General features: G+C 43.3%; 1 protein-coding gene across 1 annotated transcript in view; it reads right to left on the bottom strand.

Annotated features, from left to right (window-relative positions):
• dnah5l (dynein, axonemal, heavy chain 5 like) overlaps positions 1-22,630 on the bottom strand; it is a 465,990-nt gene that overhangs the window by 44,133 nt on the left and 399,227 nt on the right. Inside the window, exons 70-72 of the mRNA XM_078535621.1 lie at positions 18,908-19,029; positions 12,759-13,106; positions 8,073-8,261 (exon numbers count right to left, since the gene is read on the bottom strand). Coding sequence (XP_078391747.1) covers positions 8,073-8,261; positions 12,759-13,106; positions 18,908-19,029 — 659 coding nt within the window. The remainder of the gene's footprint in view (positions 1-8,072; positions 8,262-12,758; positions 13,107-18,907; positions 19,030-22,630) is intronic.

Consider the following 22,630-nt stretch of genomic DNA (forward strand, 5'->3'; position numbering starts at 1 on the left):
TTAAAATAAATCGCACAGGAGCTCTACTGAAATACTGAAACCCATTGACCCTTCAAGCTTGTGGTCTGCCATTATGGGAAATAATTGGACATATCCTTTAACTCTCTGTCAGATATTTGGTTAACTTCTAGATGATTTTGTAGTATTTTGGTATGTAATATGATTAAGAAATCTGATTATTCAAAAACAAAGTGTTATTAAGGTTATGAGTTCATATGTAACCTTTTTTCTAACAAGCAAATGTATGGAAGAGTGGTTATAATGACATCATACTGAAGACATTAAAACTACCCTAATAAATAATGTTGGAAAGAGGCAAGAAAGCAAACAAGTCCAGTTACTGTGTATGATGTTCAAAGTGTAGAATTACATAAATTCATTTTTATATTTCTGACCCCACATGTGTGCTAAAAGAGCTCAATTTAGTTATTTAGACATATAAAATACATATTGGCTTGTGCCAAGTTATTCTCTTCGCTGTTTTTGGTCTTCCTCGTCCTCAACAACCGAGCTAAGGCTACTCTCATCTAAAACTACTCAAGAGTAGCATCATCAGTTGACGAGTTCTAATTATCCCTACACTCTACAGCTTATCCTTAAAGCTCAGCTGAGATTGGGAATTTGGTATGCATGGAGTCATTCTATGGAGTCAGGTTAACCACCTGGACCATGCAATGTGATCAATATAGGATATTCAGAAAGATGTCAGAGGGGAAATGGGTATAGCTGCAGATGCTAATATAACAATAAAAAAATTCATGATCGTAACAGTAAGAGGTAAAGGGTCCTAAAGGATACTAAAACCATAGATGTTTGCAGAACAGAGAGAGGCCATTTGGCCCAATATATATGTGCCAACTCTTTATAGTAATCTAAAATTAATTCCACAATCCCACTGCTTCCTACAGCCTGGTATCTGTCTCTGCTTCAAAGGTTTAACTCATTTCTCATTAAAAGAAACAAAGGCCTTTGCCTCAACCATTCCCTTTGGCAAAACATCCCATATTCAACAACCTTCTACATAAAGAAATTTCACCTCATACTTATCCTGATTTATAATTTTAAATTTATGACCCCTTGCCATTCAAAGGGTCATCAGTTAAGCAAAGGGAATAGTCTTTCTCTATTCAGTGTAAACTTCTCAATTTTAAAAATTCAACGATTATTCTCTTAATATTTTCATTGGAAATATTCCTAGTGTCTCTTTGTAATTATAGTTTCCCACTCCGTACACCACCCTGGTAAATCAATGCTTTATGCTGTCTATGACTTTGAAGTAATTTCTGTAATGGATTGCCCAAAATTGTACCCATGTTCCAACTATGGCCTAAATACTATTTTGCACAAATTCATTCTTACTTCTTTATACTTGTATTCAGTGCTTCTATTTATAAAATATAAAATTCTATTGGCCTTTTACGGCTTTATCTACTTGCAGTGAATTATGTATTTGAATCCAAGTCCTCTCTATTCTTCCACATACTTCAGTGCCTTTTCATTAAGCATATGTTCCTATTCTTTATATTTCCCCAAAAATATTTACCTCACACTAATTCATATTAAATTGCAACTTCCAATTGTATGCCAATTCTGCTAACCTGTCTATATGTTGCTGAAGTTTAATTGTCCGCCTCGTTATTTTTCTAAACCTCCTACCTCTGTATCACTCACAAATTTTGAGCTAGTGTTCTCTATATCCAAGTCCAAATCACTTATAAATACCAAGAACAAAAATATAACACTCTGGCGTACGCTACTTCCAAACCTTCCCTTGTCTGAGAAGTATTCATTTACCTGAGTTCTCTGTTCTCCAACTGTCACTTACCATACATCAATAATAGGGCAGAGTAGAATACAAACAATATAGTTAATAAACAAAGTAATCATTTTCTCCAAGTAATCATGAGCAAGCACAAGAGCAATGTGTCCCCCCTAAACAGAATAATTCAAATAGAATTAACAACTTCATTATAAATGGTTATGGTAATGAATTAGAATACTGGATTAGGTCATTCGTTCAAAAAGCTTCAATAGAAACCTGTGAAATTGGAATTCTACAAATCTAGTAATTTGTGCCCCCCGCCCCCCATCGCCCCCTCCCCGGCACAGACTACGAGTCTGCAACCACTTTACTGGACTGCGGAGCAGTTGCACAACGTGTGCAGTCTAATCTCCTCGCCAGCACTGGCCATGTAGCAGTCGCTGCTGGAGGCACTCAGCCCCTTGCAATCTCAGCATCCCGGTTAGGAGCAGTCTCCCCTATGTCACAGGCTGACAGGGCAGCCATGCAGTGCACTCATCTGTGGCCATCAGCACTCTCCGGGAGAGTTAAGGGGCAGTCACACAGGGCCAGGAAAGGTGCCATGTACACACATGCTAACCACGTCTCTGTCTCTTTCTTGCCGCAGGAGGGCCACATCAGGAGCATGGAGCCTGGTGACCTAGCTGTATGCCTGATGGCCTGCAGAGAACACTGAGAAGAAAGCGACTGAGGCTCCTGGCCACGTAAAGGCTGGAGCAGCTATCTCAGGAAGAAGGGCCTGCTGGGGCTCCCGCACACGCTGCCCAGGAGCAACAGTGAGCCATTGCTGGTCAGTGCCTGGTGACACCCAGGATCTATAGACGCCGCCTGTTATTCCTGCAGATGACTGAGAACCAGTGTCGGCGATGACTGCAGATGTCTAGGGACCTGGTCGCTCACATCTACCACTTACTGCAGGACACCAAGGGGACATGGAGGGCATCCACTGCCAGTGGCTATGAAAGTGACTGCGGCACTCAATTTCAATGCTAGTGACTCCTTTCAGGGCTCCACAGGTGACCTCTGTGTTATATCACAAGCTGCCATCCACAAATGCATCCATGAGGTCATAGGTGCCATCTTCTCCATGGCACACAACTTTGTGCATTTTGCCCGGGGCCAGGACAGCCAGGATGCAAGGGCCATTGGATTCTCCCGGATCTCGGGATTCCCACAGGTATAGTGTGCGATTGACTGCACTCATGTGGCGCTCAGGTCTCCATCGCTACACACGGTGGGTTACATCAACCGAAAGGGATTCCACTCACTGAACATGCAGCTGGTATGCGATGACCAGAAACACATCCTGCAGGTGTGCGAATGATTTCCAGTGAGTGTGCATGACGCCTACATCCTCAGTCGGTCGCAGATCCCTGATGTCTTCCAGTGTCCACAGAAGCTGCAGGGATGGCTCCTCGGGGACAAGGGCTACCCACAGAGGCCATGGCTGATGACACCCGTGCGCTGGCCTCAGACTGCAGCAGAGCGTCAGGATAATGAGGCTCATGCTGCAGTTCGCAGCTTGGTGGACCAAACCATTGGGATACTGAAGATGAGGTTCCGGTGCCTGGACCCATCTGGTGGAGTCCTGCAATACAGTCCGCAGAGGGTGTCACACATTGTTATCATCTGCTGCGCCCTTTACAACCTGGCACTCCAACGGGGAGACAAGCTGGCTGAGGAGGAGATGGAGGAGCTGCACGTCTCCTCCAATGAAGAGGACGCCGACAGGGATGAGGCTGAGGAGGTCCTCGGAGGCGACAGTGATGGGGATGAGGCCCTCGCATGGGCCAGATGAGGAAGACTCATTTGGGAGGCCCTCATAGCTGCTAGATTTGTAGAGGGTGATGACGACACATGCAGTGAGGTGACCCCACAAATCCTCACATCGCATTTGTGAACATTTGACTCCAGTCCAGCTTATGGCAGTGCGAATACCCTCTGTGAGATGCTCCTGTCGTGGAGTCATAGTAGATGCCCTAAAAGTGGCTCGATTGCAGGACGATGATGACAACATGCAGTGAGGACACTCCATAAATCTTCACATAGCCTCTGAGAATATTTGACTCCTGTCTGGCCGAGGGCAGCTTGCTTGCACTCCGTGATCAGGGTCATATCATAGAGACGCAGCCATGAAACTTTAGAAGTTCTGATGTTTTGTCCGCTTTCAGCACCTGAGCCCTTCAGGAGCTGGAGCACAGCATCTGTGGTCACAGATGCTGAAGAGATGAGAGCCAGCCCCACCTTAAAGGTGCTGAGAGCACATCGAGAGAATGAGAAAACTCTGTGGTGCCTGCCCACAACATTCTGGCAGCAATGACAAGCACCACCTAGGTGCAGGCATCAGTAACGTGCCCAGGGAGTGTGAGGCCAGACCATCACTTTGGTCTGAAGGCTTCACAAAACACAGGGAAGAGGCCCTGGATTGAGACACCTGCCTTTATCTTGTGCAGAAAGGTTTCACATCTGAGTGACACAGACACTGCTCATCAGAACAAGGAGCCACAGGCAGGGAGGCATTCTTGGGAGCTAATTGACAATAGTGAACAGTATGTACAAGTGATTAACACCCATGTCCAGGCTGTGCAACCAATTCTCCTTAACTGTCCTAACCCTGCCGCTATGTCTTGTTGCTCCCCAGACATCCACGGCGGAGGTGGAGGATGTGTACTTGCGATGCCATGGCATACAAGGCTATGGGCCTAGCGCTGGAAAATTGGATTAGAATAGCTAGGTACCTGTTTGACCGGCGCAGACTCAATGGGCCGAAGGGCCTTTTCCTGTGCTGTAGACCTCTATGACTCTATAACATTTAAGCCTGCTGACTGCGACGCCCTGTCTGTGATGACTTTGGCGGGCGTCCTCTGGAGGGCAGAGACTTGGAGGGCTCTGGCCTGCTTTCGAGGTCATGCTGTGTGGCAGTGGCACCCTCCTCGGCCTGTGGAGCTGGAGCTGCTGAGGTCAGAGGAAGAGGGGAGTTGGATTGGCTGGACACTCTCGGAGTCACCTGGATGGCCTGGAATGTGGACCTGCCGATCCACCTCCCTATGGGTACCTGGGGCCCCAGGTTGATTCCTTGAGGAGCAGGGGTAGCTGGAGTGAGATTGAGCTGCCCAGCACCCCTCTCGCGTACACAATGTTGGAGGCCAGCTACGACATCAGTGATGGAGTTCAGTCAGCGTAGTAGCGCAGGAGCAAAGTCCTGGACCAAGGTCTCCATGGCAGACATCACCCTACCAGTGTTGATCTTGGTGCTTTGACATGCCGAGGCTATCAGCTCAGCCTGAAGGTGAATGGACTCCTCTATCGTGCCATGCAATCAGAGGAGTGCAGTGGACATCCCTTTCTGATGTTCCCAAGCTTGCCTTTGCAGCTCCAGCAACTGTGACATGACCGAGTCCAGAGGCTTATCATGTGACTCGGACTCAGCAACGTTCTGGCCTCCAGCAGTCCTCTGAGTGCCGTGAACCTGGGAAGTCCCTGTCGCCGCCTGCTGTCGATCAGACAGTGCGATGTTTTTTTTTATTCATTCATGGGATGTGGGTGTCGCTGGTTAGGCAAGCATTTATTGCCCATCCCAAACTGCCCTTGTTCAGAGCGCATTTAAGAGTCAACCACACTGCAGCGGGTCTGGAGTCATATGTAGGCCAGACCAGGTAAGGACAGCAGATTTCCTTCCCTAAAGGATATTAGTGAGCCAGGTGGGTTTTTACAACATTCAACAGTGGTTTCATGGTCATCATTAGACTTTTAATTCCAGGTCCCACCGAGTTGTGTGTGTCTGCGCTGGTGGAGCGTGTGGGTGAGTGCTGCAATGGGACTTCAGGGAGGGTGCCTCCAGCTTCCTCTTCAGAGGTTTCTTCAGGGCTTGATTGGAGGCCCTGGGTCGTGGACTTTGTCGGCTGTTTGGCAGATGTGCCTGCAGAATCAAGGAGAGATAATTAGTGCATGGCAGTGGCCTGTGAAAGAGGACACATCACTCACAGCATGGTTGTCTGATGAATGTTGCACTGTTGGATCCTCACTTGGTAGACAGGTAGACTCTGGTGGACAGCGCTGACCTCACAGTCAGCGCAGATCAGGTCCAGATCGTGGTCGGCCAGCTGGGTTGTTGTTTTCAAAGTCCGTGAGGATCTTGAGTTTGGGCATTCCACTACCAGTCTGCAACCTCTCTCTCTGTTGTGTGCCAGCTTGTCCTGCATGGATAGAGATGGAGAAAGAGTAAGCAAGATGCCCGACAGACCAGATGATAAGTATGCCTGGTGGGTGGTGAGTGGTCTAATGGATGGGATGAGGGTAATGACAGTGTGAGTGAGAGAGTAGGAATGGTGATGTCTCTTGAACTGGCAGTAAGTGAGGGCCCTGTTGATGTGTGATAGGTTTGTGAGTGTGTGAACCCTGCTGCCCATCCTGCAGCCAGAGCGGGGGTGCAGGACATCCACGGCATCCAGCAGTCGCTCAAGTGACCCGTCGCTGAAGCAGGGGCTGCAGTTTTTTTTCCTTTGCTGGCCTTGTCTCCCATGCAGCAGTTGTGAACTGGAAGTAATGAGCATTGTGCTTGCAGCTGGACTTTAAACATGGCGCCCGGCGTGATACGGCAGTGGGCAGATGGCTGGTGGTCGAATGAGAGCCTGCCCGCCACGGAAAGGGTGTGTTTCCCGGAAGTGCATTAATAATGAGGCGGGTTTGGGACAATACGGCGTTATAAGAAGGCTAAAGATCTGGCGTGAGAAAGAAAAACCAGTTCAGAATTGTCAAATCCCAGTAAAAATCAGTAATACTGGCACCAGTAATACTGGAGTTCCATTTTAAGATATACAAGACCGGACAAGTTTTACTGGTACTCTTCATCTCCAAGTTTTACTAGGGGGAGGATTTTCCCCTCGTTGGTCCGCCACATGCTGTCAGGCCCCAACTGCGATTGCACTGCCTGGGTGGGGGAGTGAGGAGGGTGAGCACGGAAGTCAGCGCATGCACATGGGTGCGCTCACAGAAAGCTCACTGAAGGCACAGAGCTGCCTCAGAGAGCTGAAGATTTTCCGCATTAAAAATAAAATTGTAAAAAATAAGGAAAATCTGTTCCTTCATGTAGGGACATGTTGCAAATGAGTTCTGAAAACTTTTTTTTAAAATTAACATCGGAAACCTCATCCCGCCCATGGATGAGGTTTCCTCAAAAATCGAAAGGCCGCTTGGCCTATTCACCCGCCCGCCATCCATAAGGTTGGACGCACAGGGAAAAATTCTATTTAATTAATTGATTAATGGGCTTAACAGTCCTCTAAATTGTCGGTGAATGTGCTTGCCTGACGTCATTGCGTGCTATTTCACGCTTGTGCACATCAGGCACGCACCCACACGCTGAGGTGAAAATTCAGCCCTAGTTTTTCCTTTTGCTTCCTTTACATTTTGACAAAGTTTCACACAAAAGATCGCCATTTAGGCTTAATGTGATGAGGATTTAAGAAAACCCATGGGAATAAATCAGAAATTAGCATAAGGGTGGGTAGCAGCAAGCAATTGCATTGGATCAAGGAGGGCAGATTTGAAGGAGGAAACTAATGAGAATCCCCTAGGGATCTGTGTTGGGAACCCTACTGTTTCTAATTTTATTGAACCTGAATTCAAACTGTTCAAACCTGATGTAGATACCAAAATATAGTGCTGTCATTGGACCAACCTTGACTGCTGTGTCCAGTTAAGAGACAAAGGAAGATATTCAAAAGCACAATAAATAGTGCAGCTACAAGACTAATACACTAGAGTTATGAGGAAAGAAACTGGAGTCTTTCAGTCACTGAGCGATAAAACAGTACAGTACAGAAAAAATAAATCCAAAACTCTACTTCAAACTAATCCATTACAGTTGGGCAAGGTGACAGTTTCAAATTACAAATTTCAAATCCAAATTTCAAGTACATAAATGAATTTCGAACTGATGTTGGAATAGTCTTCTCAACACAGAAGAGTAAATAATACATGAAGTAAATTTCCAGGTGCATATAGAAACTGAAAACCATGGAGAGAAACAGATACTGTGAACATTGTAAGATTTTCTTTCAAGTAGATGAATTAAGGTGAATGGAATGGCTTTCCTTCTCCATATCTATCATGTAATTTGTCAAGTGTTAATTTGAATTTTATGTTAATGTATAGTAGTGAACGCATATAAGCTTCACGATAGGACTGTTTGTGATGTGCTAAAGTCAAAGAATTTTGATTATTTCACCTCAAAATAAAAATGAAAAATCTGAGGTCAATAGTGTTTTACCTCATGTGGTATGTAGGCTGCTGGCAGTTTTTCCAACATCTCATTTGCAAGGCGTTGGACATTGCTTTCTCTGGTCTCTCCTTCACCACCGCCACTGTCCTTAGGTTGAATGTTGACTATAGTGTTAAGGGTCTCATTTGCCATATTAGTCTGGTAAGTTATATCTGCATTTGAATGAAGTCCAAATACCTACAAAAATAAGATAATCTAAATACATATTTGTGCTCTGTTACATATTTCATAAAAGTAAATCTCTGTTTTTCCCATTTATGTTAAAGCACAGTAATATATGAGCATTTTGGGTTAATTCTGGAATGAATGATACACATCAACCATGATTAAATACCCAAAACTGAAAGAGATCTAGCATTTCAAATGGCTCAGCTCGCAACATGTTCAATGTGTTAAGTCACCATAGAGCCCCAGATAACAAAGCAAACAAAATACTCAACTATCAAACCAATTAGGTTAAAGTAGGCTAATGGATAGCCAGAAGCCCAATAGTCCTGATGGGAGGCCTTGTTCATACTATGCGCTAGGCCACATGAGCATTCAGCCAGCAAGTGGAAGATGAGCTCCCTGCAGCAACACCCCGATTCCATGATACAGCAATATCAAATTATCTGGCAGATCTCGGGGTTGGAAGAAGGTAGGTCTGCTGGGTGTGGGGAGAGGGGGACCCAGAGTGCCAGCAACTGGTACTCTGGCCTTGGAGGAAAGCTGGGCACCTGGTAGTCCAGTTAAATATGAGGCAACAGGCAAGCTTATGTTTAATTTTGTAGGCTTCAACCCACTTTCAGTTATTGAGATACAAAATAGATATTTAAGCTGTAGAAGCAGGACAGAAATGAGTTAAAAGACCAATCTCTAGTGGTAAAGGACTGATGATATGAAGAAGAACTGGAGAAACTTGATATTTCGGTCTTAAAAGGGTGAGACTATGAAGTGGCCAATTAAAGATGTGTAAGTAAAAATTTTATTCAAGGTATGTATGGAAAGAAATTCTTGACAGTAGGATAGAGGAAGATGGGTTCAAACTAGAGATAGGCATGTTGGGTGTGGGGCAGGGGCGGGAGCAGTGGTGTTCATACATTTTTTTTTAATAAATAGTGACCAAAACATTTTGGGTGGAGTAGCAATGAAAACCCTGAAATTATATAGGATTCCTTGGAAGCTGTGATAGGGGGACAACAGAGGTTTGTTTTGGATGGGTGAGGTAATCCTCCTATCTCCACCTGTCTTATGAACAGTAAACTGAAAAAAAACATGAAACCCCTTTACTGGACAAGCTTTTATATTTCATTAGCACATGGACTACCAAGCACCTGTCATCAGACAAACAATATAAAGGTCTGGATTTTTATCCTTGAGGCGGGAATCACATGTCAGGCCATTTCCCAACATCATGATCCCGTCTCCTGCCAGGCACTGCCCACACATACTATTTTCTTGGCAGGGGGTCTGAACTTTGGGCCACTGCCTCCTGAAGCAGGCCTGAGGTAGAAGTGGAAGCAGGTGGATGCTGAGGTTGGCAGCTGGATGATGAGGCCGGAATATTAGAAAACCTGCCTCCGTTCCCTGGGACATCAGCCCAGTTCTGTAAATAGGTGTTTAACATACTAGTCCTCACCACACCCACACCATGCTCCCTCATATGCCTCGCTCCTTGCTCGCTCCGTAGCCGCATGCCCACTCACCCAGTATCCACTATGGACAGAACCTATGAGCCCTACAATAACTTTGGAAGTCTTTGGATGCTCATGAAACTGTCAAACTAAACAAACAGTCATTCAAAAATCCCTTAAAAAAAACTTCATATTCTTAGCACCTTATAAACATACAACCATGAAAAGTCCACTTGAAAAAAAAAACTTAATCCTCTTAAGTGGTCATAAAACTATAGAAATGAATAAACAGTGTTCAAAACTCTTCATATTAAATGCTCAAAGAACTGTCAATAAAAACAAAACTCACAGTCCCCTTAACAGCTATGTCACCAACCCCTGCTGAGCTAAATCCATTAATGTGGTTTGGAACTCAGCCATGCATTCATAATGAGAATCCATCGCACTGTATAAACCACACCTGCTGAACTCAACCATTAGTAGGTTTGGAACTTGGCCAAGCACTCATAATGGAATTTCACTACAACAAAACATCCAGTGCTGAAAACACTAAAACCTTTGATGTCTTTGAAAGACCTCAGCCACCTATTCAAGCTTTGAAGCACGGGAACAGATGGCCATCTGTTCCAATGCTTTGAAGATTGAATAGATGGCTAGGCTGAAAACAATAAAGCCTTTAGAAGTAGTAGAACAAATGGCCATATCTTCCAGTGTTTCACAGGCTCAACAGATGGCTGGACTGTCAATCAATGAAATGATTATGTTACAGGGGGAATTTGACATGTTAAAATTTTAATCTCAAGACTGTTGAATGCAGAAGAGCATTTATTCACTGGAGAAAGTACTCTAATGCGTCTGAACACTTTAACAATGCTGGACAATATAATAATCATACCTTTTCGAAACAAAATCCTATAATTAAACACTATTCAAAACATATCACAGATTGCGGCGTATAAGTAGACTTGATGTATAAATCAACTCTATTTGTTTGGCCCCAAAAATCATTTTTTTACATGTACTTGGCATTTAAGTCGACTCCCCTTTTCAGCCACAAATGCTATACTCGCGTTAGTTGGCAGCCTCAATTTTTACCTCACAAATGGATGTTTTACTCACCAGTGCCTTATAACTGGATGCAAGGGATCAAGCAGGTGAAATGAGCTGTGTTGCAAAGATGTGTCGGAATTTAAGACATGCCCACACAGAGCAGGCCTCATGAGGTGAATGGCAAAGATTGCAACCACCCACATCCATACTGGCAGTTTAATTTTATACTCGGCATTTAAGTCAACTCCCATTTTTGGACAGATTTTTCTAGGCTTCAAAGGTTTACTTATTTGTAAACATCTACAGTACTTAATTTATCATACACCATTACACTATGACATGTGACATTATCAAAACCTTTTGAATTTAGCTGTCAAAATGTTCCTGACTCCAGAAAAGGCTTCCCCCATGGTTCATGGCTCCTCTGAAGTGCTGTCAACCATGTCTCTTACTAAAATGGACCCAGCTCCATGGAAATAGTGGGAGGTCCAAAATGCCCACTCTAGCAATGGAGTAGGCAAGGGCAAGATTACTACGTGTAGGCTCGCTACCTGCACACTTATCCCAGGCCCATAAAAATCCCACACAATGGGAAGAGACTTGGCAATTCCAGAATTGGGATTGAATCTCGCCTGCCTGTATTCTGACATGGTTCAGACATGAAAATCCAGCCCAAAATCTCCAGTATGCTGTCCCTCTTTTCATTTCTTACCCATTGGCAAGAGAGCAGTGTTCTAAAAAGTTATTAGTCCTGAATTTCCTGTCTCTGGATCATCAAAGACCAGAAGTGCAACCACCCCTGACCCGACCTGACTAACCCCACCACTGGACTACCCCTGAACTGACCTGACTAGCTGCCACCAATGACCACCCCAACCCAGCCTGACTATGCCCCAGCACCTGACCACCCCGCCAACCCGCCCTGTCTATCCACCACCACCCGACTACCCCACCGAACCGATCTGACTGTCTCCCTAAATCCGACTACCCCCCCAACACGACTTGACTAGCCCCCAGCACCCGACTACCTGCCAAAATGACCTGATTAGCCACCACCACCCAACTAGCCCCCACAACATGACCTGATCAGCTTCTGACCTGAAAGCCCCTCCCGACCTAACCCTAACTCAACTCCCACCTCACCCACCTGCCACCCTACCCACCTACCCACTTACCTCACCCACCTTACCCACTTACCTAATCCACCCACCCACCCTACCCATTCATTCACTCACCCACGCACCCATTCACTAACGTTCATCCATCACCAATTCACTAACATTCACACTAGACATTTAAACTTACCTTACAGCAGCTAATGCTGTAAGAAGTGATGGGTGGTGAGGTTGCAAGGTGGGGAGTGGTGCGGGGGCGTAGTGTGGCCCCTGTACTGATTCTATTTGCTGCTCTCTGTGTGGATTTCTGTGCTGAGGGAGTTTTTCTGTATTGTGGATCGGATGTCTGGCCTTTTTAAACATATCCAGGTACATGGGTAGTTTTCTATCTGATCACGTCGGATGCAGCAATTTTGACTCTGCTCAAAAGGTTGGGGCCAGAGTCATTTTTTTCTGTCACAGGTGTTAAACTAATTAGCTTATAAATACTTAGACTCGTTCCCCTTTTGTAAAGGAGTATTATGGATTCTGAAAGAGGCTGAATTAAATTGCAATATTGTTACACATAATACTTACCAACGAATAACAAGAACTGATGCCATTTTAAAAGTACCTTACGCAGACAAATTCCAAACAGTACAATTATTACCTATACTCTACCAGAATAGCACTTTTCTTTACCCTTTGTAACATAATTAACCTGTCATGTTTTCCATTTATTTGTGTTGATCCTGCCCTGTAGCACTGTTGCTGAAGTCAGGGAGTGAACAAATAAATGCATTAGAAATGGGAAAACAGCTGGCCCACTCTTAGGGCATAGAGGAGGTATGTATTATTAAAAATGCTGAACTGTACATCAGATAGATTTTTATCTTGGCAGACAAAATCTTAAATACCTCAGGACTATCGACCAGCGGCAGACTCTCAATGTAATGCAGGATGTCTTGAACTGTCTTGCCTTGTGGAATAATATAATGTTTGTAGAAGCAAAATGTATCTGTGAACATAATTTCTCCAAACCACACGCTTGCAAATGTATTGAGTAGTCGCTTGTCCAGATCATCTGTTACACGTCCTCCATACTGCACTTCCCCCAACATGTAGCGCATGCAGTTCCAGTTCACACCACGCTTAATATCCATTTCATCCAGGTGGTTCTGCACAAACTGAACACTGGCAGTAAAATCCGCTTGATTAAACTCATATGGAATATTCCATCCAAGTGGACCAAACTTACGTCTTTCCTGGAGATGTTAATTGGAAAGAGGAACTATAATTACTATATACAATTAAAAGGCATACATTTTTCATGATCTCAGGACACTCAGAACACTTTTGTACCATTGAAGTACTTCTGCTATGTTGACATTATTGTTTTGTAGAAAATACAGCAGCCAATTCATGCAGTGCAATCCTTCAAACAGCAGTGTGATAATGCCCAGGTAATCAGCTTTTTTAGTGTTGTTGGTTGAGGTGTAAACATTGGCCAAGAGGCTAAGGAGAACTTCCCTGATATTCTGCAAATAATGCCGTGGGATCTTTTACATCCACCTGAGGGGGCAACTGAGGGCAACAGTTTTGCACTGGAATTGTTTATTATGCTTCACATTTTTATATACTATTCCTTTCATTAATTGGAATACACCCATTGGTAAGGCAATGAAGAAAACTGAAGTACAAAAAGCAAGATAAAATCAAAGATTGGTAGCAACACAGATTGTGTGCTCCAGGAACTACCTGTCATTCAAATATGCCTGTCTCAGTCTCCTGAATCAGGTTAACTACTAGGTGGATGTCATCTGGTTCACTGCCACATCACCAAGTAGCCAATTTTATTGAGAAATGGTCATGCTATGGTTCTGAAAAAGTCTGCAACTCAGATCATTCTATCTTCCTAGATGGTGGAAGACTGGGTTGTTTACACTTTTTACAAGAAAAAAAACACAAGGGTTGAAACTTGCTGGAAAATAACCCCCTTATCAATGGGCAAATTGGCCAGCATTCAGGGATTGATAGATACGTAGAGAGTTGCAAATCACCAGCATTTGTTAGTCAATTCACACTTCTCTGCCATTTGCTTTGCACAAATGACACCTCACCCTCACCTCACAATTAGCCTGACCTCGGTCATTGGTAAGATTTTAGAGTCCATTATTAAGGATGAGATTTCAGAATACTTGGAAGTGCATGGTAAAATCAGGCAAAGTCAGCATGGTTTCATCAAGGGGAGGTCATGCCTGACAAATCTGTCAGAATTCTTTGGGGAGGTAACGAGTAGGTTAGACAAAGGAGAGCCAATGGATGTTATCTACTTGGACTTCCAGAAGGCCTTTGACAAGGTGCCGCACAGGAGGCTGCTCAGTAAGATAAGAGCCCATGGTGTGAGAGGCAAGGAACTAGCATGGATAGAAGATTGGCTGTCTGGCAGGAGGCAGAGAGTGGGGATAAGGGGGTCCTTCTCAGGATGGCAGCCGGTGACTAGTGGAGTTCCGCAGGGGTCGGTGTTGGGACCACAACTTTTCACTTTATACATTAATGATCTAGATGAAGGAACTGAGGGCATCCTGGCTAAGTTTGCAGATGATACAAAGATAGGTGGAGGGACAGGTAGTATTGAGGAGGCAGGGAGGCTGCAGAAGGATTTGGACAGGTTAGGAGAATGGGCAAAGAAGTGGCAGATGGAATACAACGTGGGGAAGTGTGAGGTCATGCATTTTGGTAGGAAGAAGAGGCATAGACTATTTTCTAAACGGGGAGAGAATTCAGAAATCTGGAGTGCAAAGGGACTTGGGAGTCCTAGTCCAGGATTCTCTTAAGGTTAACTTGCAGGTTGAGTCGGTAGTTAGGAAGGCAGATGCAATGTTGGCATTTATTTCGAGAGGACTAGAATATAAAAGCAGGGATGTGCTGCTGAGGCTTTATAAGGCTCTGGTCAGACCACATTTAGAATATTGTGAGCAATTTTGGGCCCCGTATCTCAGAAAGGATGTGCTGGCCCTGGAGAGGGTCCAGAGGAGGTTCATGAGAATGATTCCAGGAATGAAAGGCTTAACATATGAGGAACATTTGAGGACTCTGGGTCTATATTCGATGGAATTTAGAAGGATGAGGGGGGATCTGATTGAAACTTACAGAATACTGAAAGGCCTGGATAGAGTGGACGTGGGGAAGATGTTTCCATTAGTAGGAGAGACTAGAACCCGAGGGCACAGCCTCAGAGTAAAGGGAAGACCTTTTAGAACAGAGATGAGGAGAAACTTCTTTAGCCAGAGAGCGGTGAATCTATGGAATTCATTGCCACAGAAGGCTGTGGAGGCCAGGTCATTGAGTGTATTTAAGACCGAGATAGATAGGTTCTTGATTGGTAAGGGGATCAAAGGTTACGGGGAGAAGGCAGGAGAACGGGGTTGAGAAACTTATCAGCCATGATTGAATGGTAGAGCAGACTCGATGGGCCGAATGGCCTAATTTCTGCTCCTACGTCTTATGGTCTTATGGTCTCCCCATTATTTCCAAGAACTTGCCAGATTTTCATACTAATTTCCCATTAAACTCACCTCAGAAAATTAGGTCTGGTGGTTAAGAGCATAAGTATCCCTTTATCGATGTATTAATTGTTAGTACAATGTCAATTAGCCTCACCGATTTAGAAAGGGAAGAAGTTAAACTGATTAGTCTCAATTCTGCATGTTATAAATTCTTCTCAGAGAATTAAAAATTGCCAAATTTTAAATGTTTATATTTTTCTTACTTTGCTTTTCTATTTTTTTCTTGATCTCTTAATCCAATGTTTCTTGCTCTCTTTTTATTACCTCCGTCTTAATGGGCAGGATTTTCCACTCGGTGTGCGGGCACGTGCCCAACATGCCCGAGCGCAAAATAGCGCGTGATGACATTGGGCGACGGTCCCATCGTCACCACATACTCATGCAATATTTCGGTCGGCAGGCACGCACGAGAGTCGGCTGCATGCCCGCTGACAATTAAGAAGCCTATTAATCAACTAATTAAACACTATTTTTCACTGCCCATCCAATGGTTGGTGGGCAGGCGAATCAACCAGACAGTCTTTGGATTTTTGACGAAACCTCATCCATTGCAGGATGAGGTTTCCGATATTAATTAAAAAAGATAAAAATGTTTGGGCAGAATTTTTATAATCCATATGTTTAGGTGAGTGATTCTTATGGGTGGAAGATTTTTCTGGGATTTTAAAATCTTTATTTAATGGTTTAAAATTGTTCAGCTCCCTGAGGCAGATCTCTGCCTTCAGGAGGCTTTCATTGTGCACTCCTCCACGCCCGCGCTGACTTCAGCGCTCGCCCTCCTCCCACCCACCGGCAGCGCTGAGCCTTTCAACGTGTGTTTCATGCTGGTTAGCTGTTAATTGGCCAACCAGCATGAAATTGTGATCGGGGTCTGATCGCAGGCGGCGGGCCATTTCCCAGCCGCTTCAAGGCCCGACCGCGGTGCCTGCCCAACAACCTCAAAATCCTGCCTAATGTTTTCACCCGCTTCTTAGTCTGTTTGTCTGCAAACAATATATCTCAAAAACTAATGGACAGATTGTCAGTGAAACTTGGTACACAGATAGGGCATGGCCCAAGGAAGAACTGATTCGTTTTTTGGTGAAGATGTGGGTCCAGAACCTGGAATTTTTTAGAGAATCCTTTAACATTTGGACATAGGGCAAATTGAATTTTTTAAAGAATGTTGTGGGTTGTTTGATTTAGAGCATTGTTGATTCTTTTAGAATGTTGTGGATTGCCTCAGCTATTGTAGTGCAATTTGTCACAGCTGTCAAAATGTGAGCTGAGTTTTCAGAGCAGGTTGTTGGATATGGATTGGCTTGAAGCCTCCTCAGTGTAATGGAAGTTCTTAATAAAAATATTTCTTTTTTCAGCTTTGTAGTTACAGAGCATCAACCAAGCAGGAAAAAGCCTCAAGGAAGAGTTGCTTATCATAATAATGTTGACAGCATAGTGGAGATAGGCACTCTACTGAGTGTTCTCTTCACTAGTTTCTCTTATTGTACCTAATTAGATTCAAATTCACCCTCTTTCTCTTACATTTCTCAGCTTCTTTCTCAGTCCTTAAATCTCATTTGCTAAGGGGATACAATGTTAGTTCTATTATTGGCTAAGGTCCCAGATACCCCACTACCCTCACCACAAATGTTATAAAATTGCACTACCCTTAAGTTATGGTGAATTTTTTTTGAGCTGAAGGGAGTAGGAAAATGCTTAACTAACAATGTACAGAGTGAGGTGTCCTGCTCCAGAAAGATTTGGGCCAAGAGAAAATTGAAAAGGAAAAATAATAGAAGGCAATTTCATTTTGCGTTACAAAAGTTCTACCACAGAGGGAACAGAGGAGATTTATGAAGCCACTACCAGGGACTGGAAAATTTTAGCCGTGAAGAAAGATTGGATAGGCTGGGATTATTTCCTTTGGAACAGAGGAGGCCAAGGGGAGATTTATTTGAGATGTATAAAATTATGAGGGTTCTAGATCGAATGACCTATTCTGCTTAGCAGACAGGGGGCAATAACCAGGAGGCATAGATTTAAGTAATTTGTAGAAGGATGAGAAGGGAATTAAGGAAACATTTTTTCACCCAGAGGGTGGTAGAGGTCTGGAACTCATTGGCTGAAAGGGTGGTAGAGGTCCAAACCCTGGTCAAATTTAAAAAGTATTTGGAGATGCATTTGAAGTGCCATAATCTACGTACTTCTGGACCAAGAGCTGGAAATTGTGATTAGATTGGACAGCTCTTTTTCACCCAACAAAGATATGATGGGCTGAAAGGCTATCTTCTGTACCTTAAATTTCTAAGGTTCTATGAAAGCAAAACAACCATAATTCACAAACAATAGAAATTTGAGTGAGTTACGATAGCCTTTGGAACAAAAAATTATTTAGAGAATTCACTGTGGCTGCTGAGATAGTCTATTTTATGTACTAGACTGCTATCTGAAATCACAGGTAATCTTGAAATTAATTCTGGACTGCAATATATTGCTACCAACTGTGAAGTGATAATTCAAGATCATTCAAGGGAAACGTGGGCTTTTGTAGATGTATAGGCAGCATAAAGCTCCCATACTGATTAAGTGCTGAGATTCATATGCTCCTAATAAATTCAGTTATCATTATCACACAACATTTTAGTGGAAATTTCAAAAGGCAATGAGACATGTACTTGAAGAGGACCAATTTTCAGGGTAACATGAAAACTTTCGGGTGTGACAGTAAATTGGACAGCTCTTTCAAAGAGCCAGCACAGACTCGATGGTCAAATAGCTTCCTTCTGTGCTGTAAGACTCTATGACAATATTGGCCTTATAGTGCAGTTTGAGCCCACAGGAATAGTTTAGCTTGGGAACAAGTCACCAGTTCATCAGGGGTCATAACCCTTTCCTTATTTAACTTTTGACATCTGAGCCCTATTAGTACGATGGATGTTACACCTCAGTGGAAACAATAATAAATTACTCTTCTACAGAAAAAGATTTCATTTTACTGGGGTAATAACGCAACAAAAATTCCTGATTACTGCCTTCAGCTGGCGTTTTAGGGTAAATTGCCAATTCTTGTAAACATATTAGAAAAGGTCATGACAACATAGTGGGACTGACTACAAACATACGGAGCATTTTCAGTACCACCAGGCAGAAAATATTGCTTGTTTTAATGTACCTTTTGTTGCACCAAATGAGTTGCTGAGAAATTGGGATAGATTGTTTTCTTTAATGCCTGGGTGTTAAACATCATCTGAGTAGAGCACAGACAGAGAAATCTGATAGGGAAATCAAATCCCTGTGACAGAACTAAGTAGAATTTGCTTCCATCAATTTCTAAGCATGGAAAATCAGGCTGGTTTGTTACTTGGAATGAGAGATTAATGTTCAGGCTTCCATTATGTGTAGCAATTCTAACAGGAGTCTTATTGCATTGATTTAATTTGAATTGGGAGGTTTAAATTTGTTCATTACAAATGGATTTGCATCATAAATTATGTTCTAATGAATTAGAAGAGCTGTACCTGCACAGTTGTATGAAGGAAGGCCACAGCATATAACAAGGGTTTCCACTGTGGCATATTGCTGATATCCAGTTGTTCCTGGGTGATGCTGCTGTAAGTACGCTTCAGACCAGCTTTCACACCTACACATGTACAAGAATACAGACAAGCAGTGAAATTATTAATTTAGACCTAGGTTTATAATACAAGGAATGTACCAGGAACTATCTAAATCAATGTCACTCATGAGAAAATGAACTAAACACTACAGCTTATTTTGTAACCTCTCAAACCGTGTAAATTTCAAATAGTTATTTCTCTTGTGAATCTAAAATATAATATCCTTTCTGCAACACTCAACATTGAAAATGACATGAGAACATTGGTTTCACAACATGCACTTCTCCTGAAATTTAAACTCAAGTTCAAAACGATATTTATATCATGACATTGTCTTTTCATCCTTAGGACTTAACAGCTTTTTGCAGTATTGAAATAATTCCAGTAGCCAGTTAATAGATTCTCTCAGTGCATGTTTGGTGAAAGGAACATTTGTTTTGGCACTAAACGGTTCCTATACCCCAGGAAGGGACACTGTTAATTCACCTACCTTCAGTGTAATCTTCTTCATTATCTGAATATTATTCGTCCCACTTATGTAAATGAATGAGTTGTTTCACTATGTTAAAGGTGCTATGTCATTGCAAGTTCTCAAATGAATTATCATAGAAACAGTTCAATCACGGAAGTCTATCCCTTTAATGCATTGCATGCCATAGTGCTACGTGAGTAAAATCATCTCCGTATGTACTATATGAAGACTTGTTCTCGATTCAAACATGCTTTCAGTGGTATTATGTAGACTAAGGTTGTTTCCCTAGGGACAGGCAGTGCCACAGACCAGCAAACACATCCCACGCAGGTTTCCTCATTGACATTATTGGTGAACGCTGAGCGGGTTGCACAGGTAGCAGTCCGTGGTTCTCTTTGCCCCCAGGGAATCAATATAAGTCTGCATGGCGCTACCTCAAATTTTTCCCCCAAATCTTTTTCTAGGACTCAGGCAGAAGAATCCAAATAAAATGAAAACATAAACAATTTGTGCAAATATGCTAAAGCTCAAACTACTCCAAGTCTGAGAGAGAAAAATCAAGAGCTTTATTTGTACATACAAAGAGATGTATGAACATATGAAAAGGAGGGGAAAATACAATCTACTACGTTAAGCCAGTCCCACCCAAACACTACCACCTCATGCTAAAAACCTGCTCATTTAGAAGATCTGGGAAATCCCTTTCCTCAACCTAACAAGCTCCTGCAACACTCAAGAAGCTTGACACTATCCAGGAAAAAGCAGCCTGTTTGATTGGCACCCCATCCAACACCTTCAACATTCACTCCCTCCGTTACTGTCGCACAGTAGCAGCAGTGTGTACCATCTAAAAGATGCACTGCAGAAACTCACCAAGGCTCCTTTGACAGTACCTTCCAAACCCGTGCCCTCTACCACCTAGAAGGACAAAGGCAGCAGATGCATGGGAATGCCACCACCTGTAAGTTCCCCTCCAAGACACACACCATCCTGACTTGGAACTATTTCATCGTTCCTTCACAGTCGCTGGGTCAAAATCTTGGAACTCCCTCCCTAACAGCACTGTGGGTGTACCTACATCATATGGACTGCACTGGTTCAAGAAGGCAGCTCACCATCTTCTCAATGGAATTGAGGGATAGGAAATGAATTCTGGCCTAGCCAGTGATGCCCTCATCCTGTGAAAGAATAAATAAGAATTTAAAAATCCCAACTGTGCTGTGTTGAGAGTGCTACAAATAGCCCCAGGGACTAACCCAGGTTAGAGCAGGCAAAGTTTTGATGGAGTATTGTTTCTGAAGTCTTGTTTTGGAGACAACCACAAGTATCTTCCTCTGTGTTAGGTTTAACTTGAGCCACTGAATGGGAGGGACCAATATGCCTCTGGGACAGATTGCTGATACTTTGGATGAGTATGGATTCTCTGTAGAACTTCAAAAGGGAATTGGACAAGTTACTGAGAGAGGAGATTTTGGGTTGCCTGAAATTGAGCAATCCAATGGTGAGATATCTGGTTGGGAGATCTATTCCATCCCTTCTCTGAGCTACATTTCTCTCCTTCTGGCCCAGCAGTTGAAGTTATCAGCAGTATTTTCACCACCCTGTAGCATTTAAATAAAAATGTGGAGGCTTGATTTTTCTGCCTTCCCTGCTACTACTGCTGATTCCAGCAACCAGCAAGATAGGGGTGGCAATACTTCCTGGAACATTGGTGGAAAGCTTTCAATCTCAATCCAATGGCAAAACAAGAGAACCCTCATGCCTAAGGAACTTTACTGTCCATCTTCTTTTCTGGCACTCTTATTTCTCTCCTTAGCAACATAAAGCCCCGTTTTGATCATATAAATTCTATCAGGTGCCCACTTTGTATTGGTAATATTCAATTTGGTGAAGGTCACTTCTGAGCTGGGTTTCCACCCAGAAATCCTGCTCTACCAGAGGAGAGAAATCTTGTCCTTGAAGTTATAAAAGATAGTGGTTGAACATCGGGAAATAGTGAGGTTCATGAGCCTCTACAGAGCCCTGGAGCTGCACTCATCCAGGCAAGGGGAGAGTATTCCATCACGTTCCTTGAGCTGTGCCTTGTAGATGATGGACAGGCTTTGGGGAGTCAGGAGATGAGTTACTTGCTGCAGAATTCCTAGCCTCTAATAGCTCTTGTACCCACAGTATTTATATGGCTTGTCAGTTTCTGGTCAATCATAGCCCTCAGGATGTTAATAGTGGGGGATTCAGCAATGGTAATGCCATTGAATATCAAGAGAAGATGGTTAGATTCTTTCTTGTTGGAGATGGTCATTGCCTGGCACTTGTGTGGTATGAATGTTCCTTGCCACTTATCAGCCCAAGTCTGTATGTTGCCCAGGTCTTGCTGCAAATGAACAGAGACTGGTCCAGTATCTGAGGAGTCGTGAATAGTGATGAACATTGTGCAATCATCAGTGAACATCCCTACTTCTGACCTTAAGAAGGAAGGTCATTGATGAAGCAACTGAAGATGATTGAGCCTAGGACACTACCCTGAGGAACTCCTGCAACAATGTCCCAAGACTGAGATGGTTGACCTCCAACAACCACCTTCCTGCCACACCCAGTCAAATGCTGCCTTGTTGTTAAGGGCAGTCACTCTCACCTCACCATAATTCAGCACAGAATACTAGGACTTCCTGATTACATAGTTTGGCCAATGAGTGAATTGGCCAGCGGAGTCATTGGCAATCCTTTGTTCTTCAGTTTACTAGAGGCAAAAAATTCCAACACAAATTGACATAAAGGCACAGTGATCCTTCTATTATGCCAAGTGTCTGAAGAGTAAACTCAGTGTAATAGCAGGTGATAGAAGTCTATTCTATTAGCATTAAAGTAAAGCAGAAACAACTTTTGTCAATTCCAGTACAGTTTATTCCAGATATTCCCAGCTTTGAGAAATCGCACTGCTGTTACCAATCCATTGCTGTCACTATTGACCCTTAGAAAGGTAGAGTTTTGATTTTTGTAAGGAAATTGTATGTGCACACAGAGGCTGGGAATTTTTTTGGAACTGCACCCACTCTACCATTCTAAGTTCACTGGAATTATTGCAGAAATTCTAAGTACCTGTGTGAAAGGCTTTGTGAAGTTATGGTGAGACCGTGGGAGCAGCTCAAAGGAAT

This window comes from Cetorhinus maximus, chromosome 3 (genome assembly GCF_964194155.1).
Source record: "Cetorhinus maximus chromosome 3, sCetMax3.hap1.1, whole genome shotgun sequence".
NCBI classification, from domain to species: domain Eukaryota; kingdom Metazoa; phylum Chordata; class Chondrichthyes; order Lamniformes; family Cetorhinidae; genus Cetorhinus; species Cetorhinus maximus.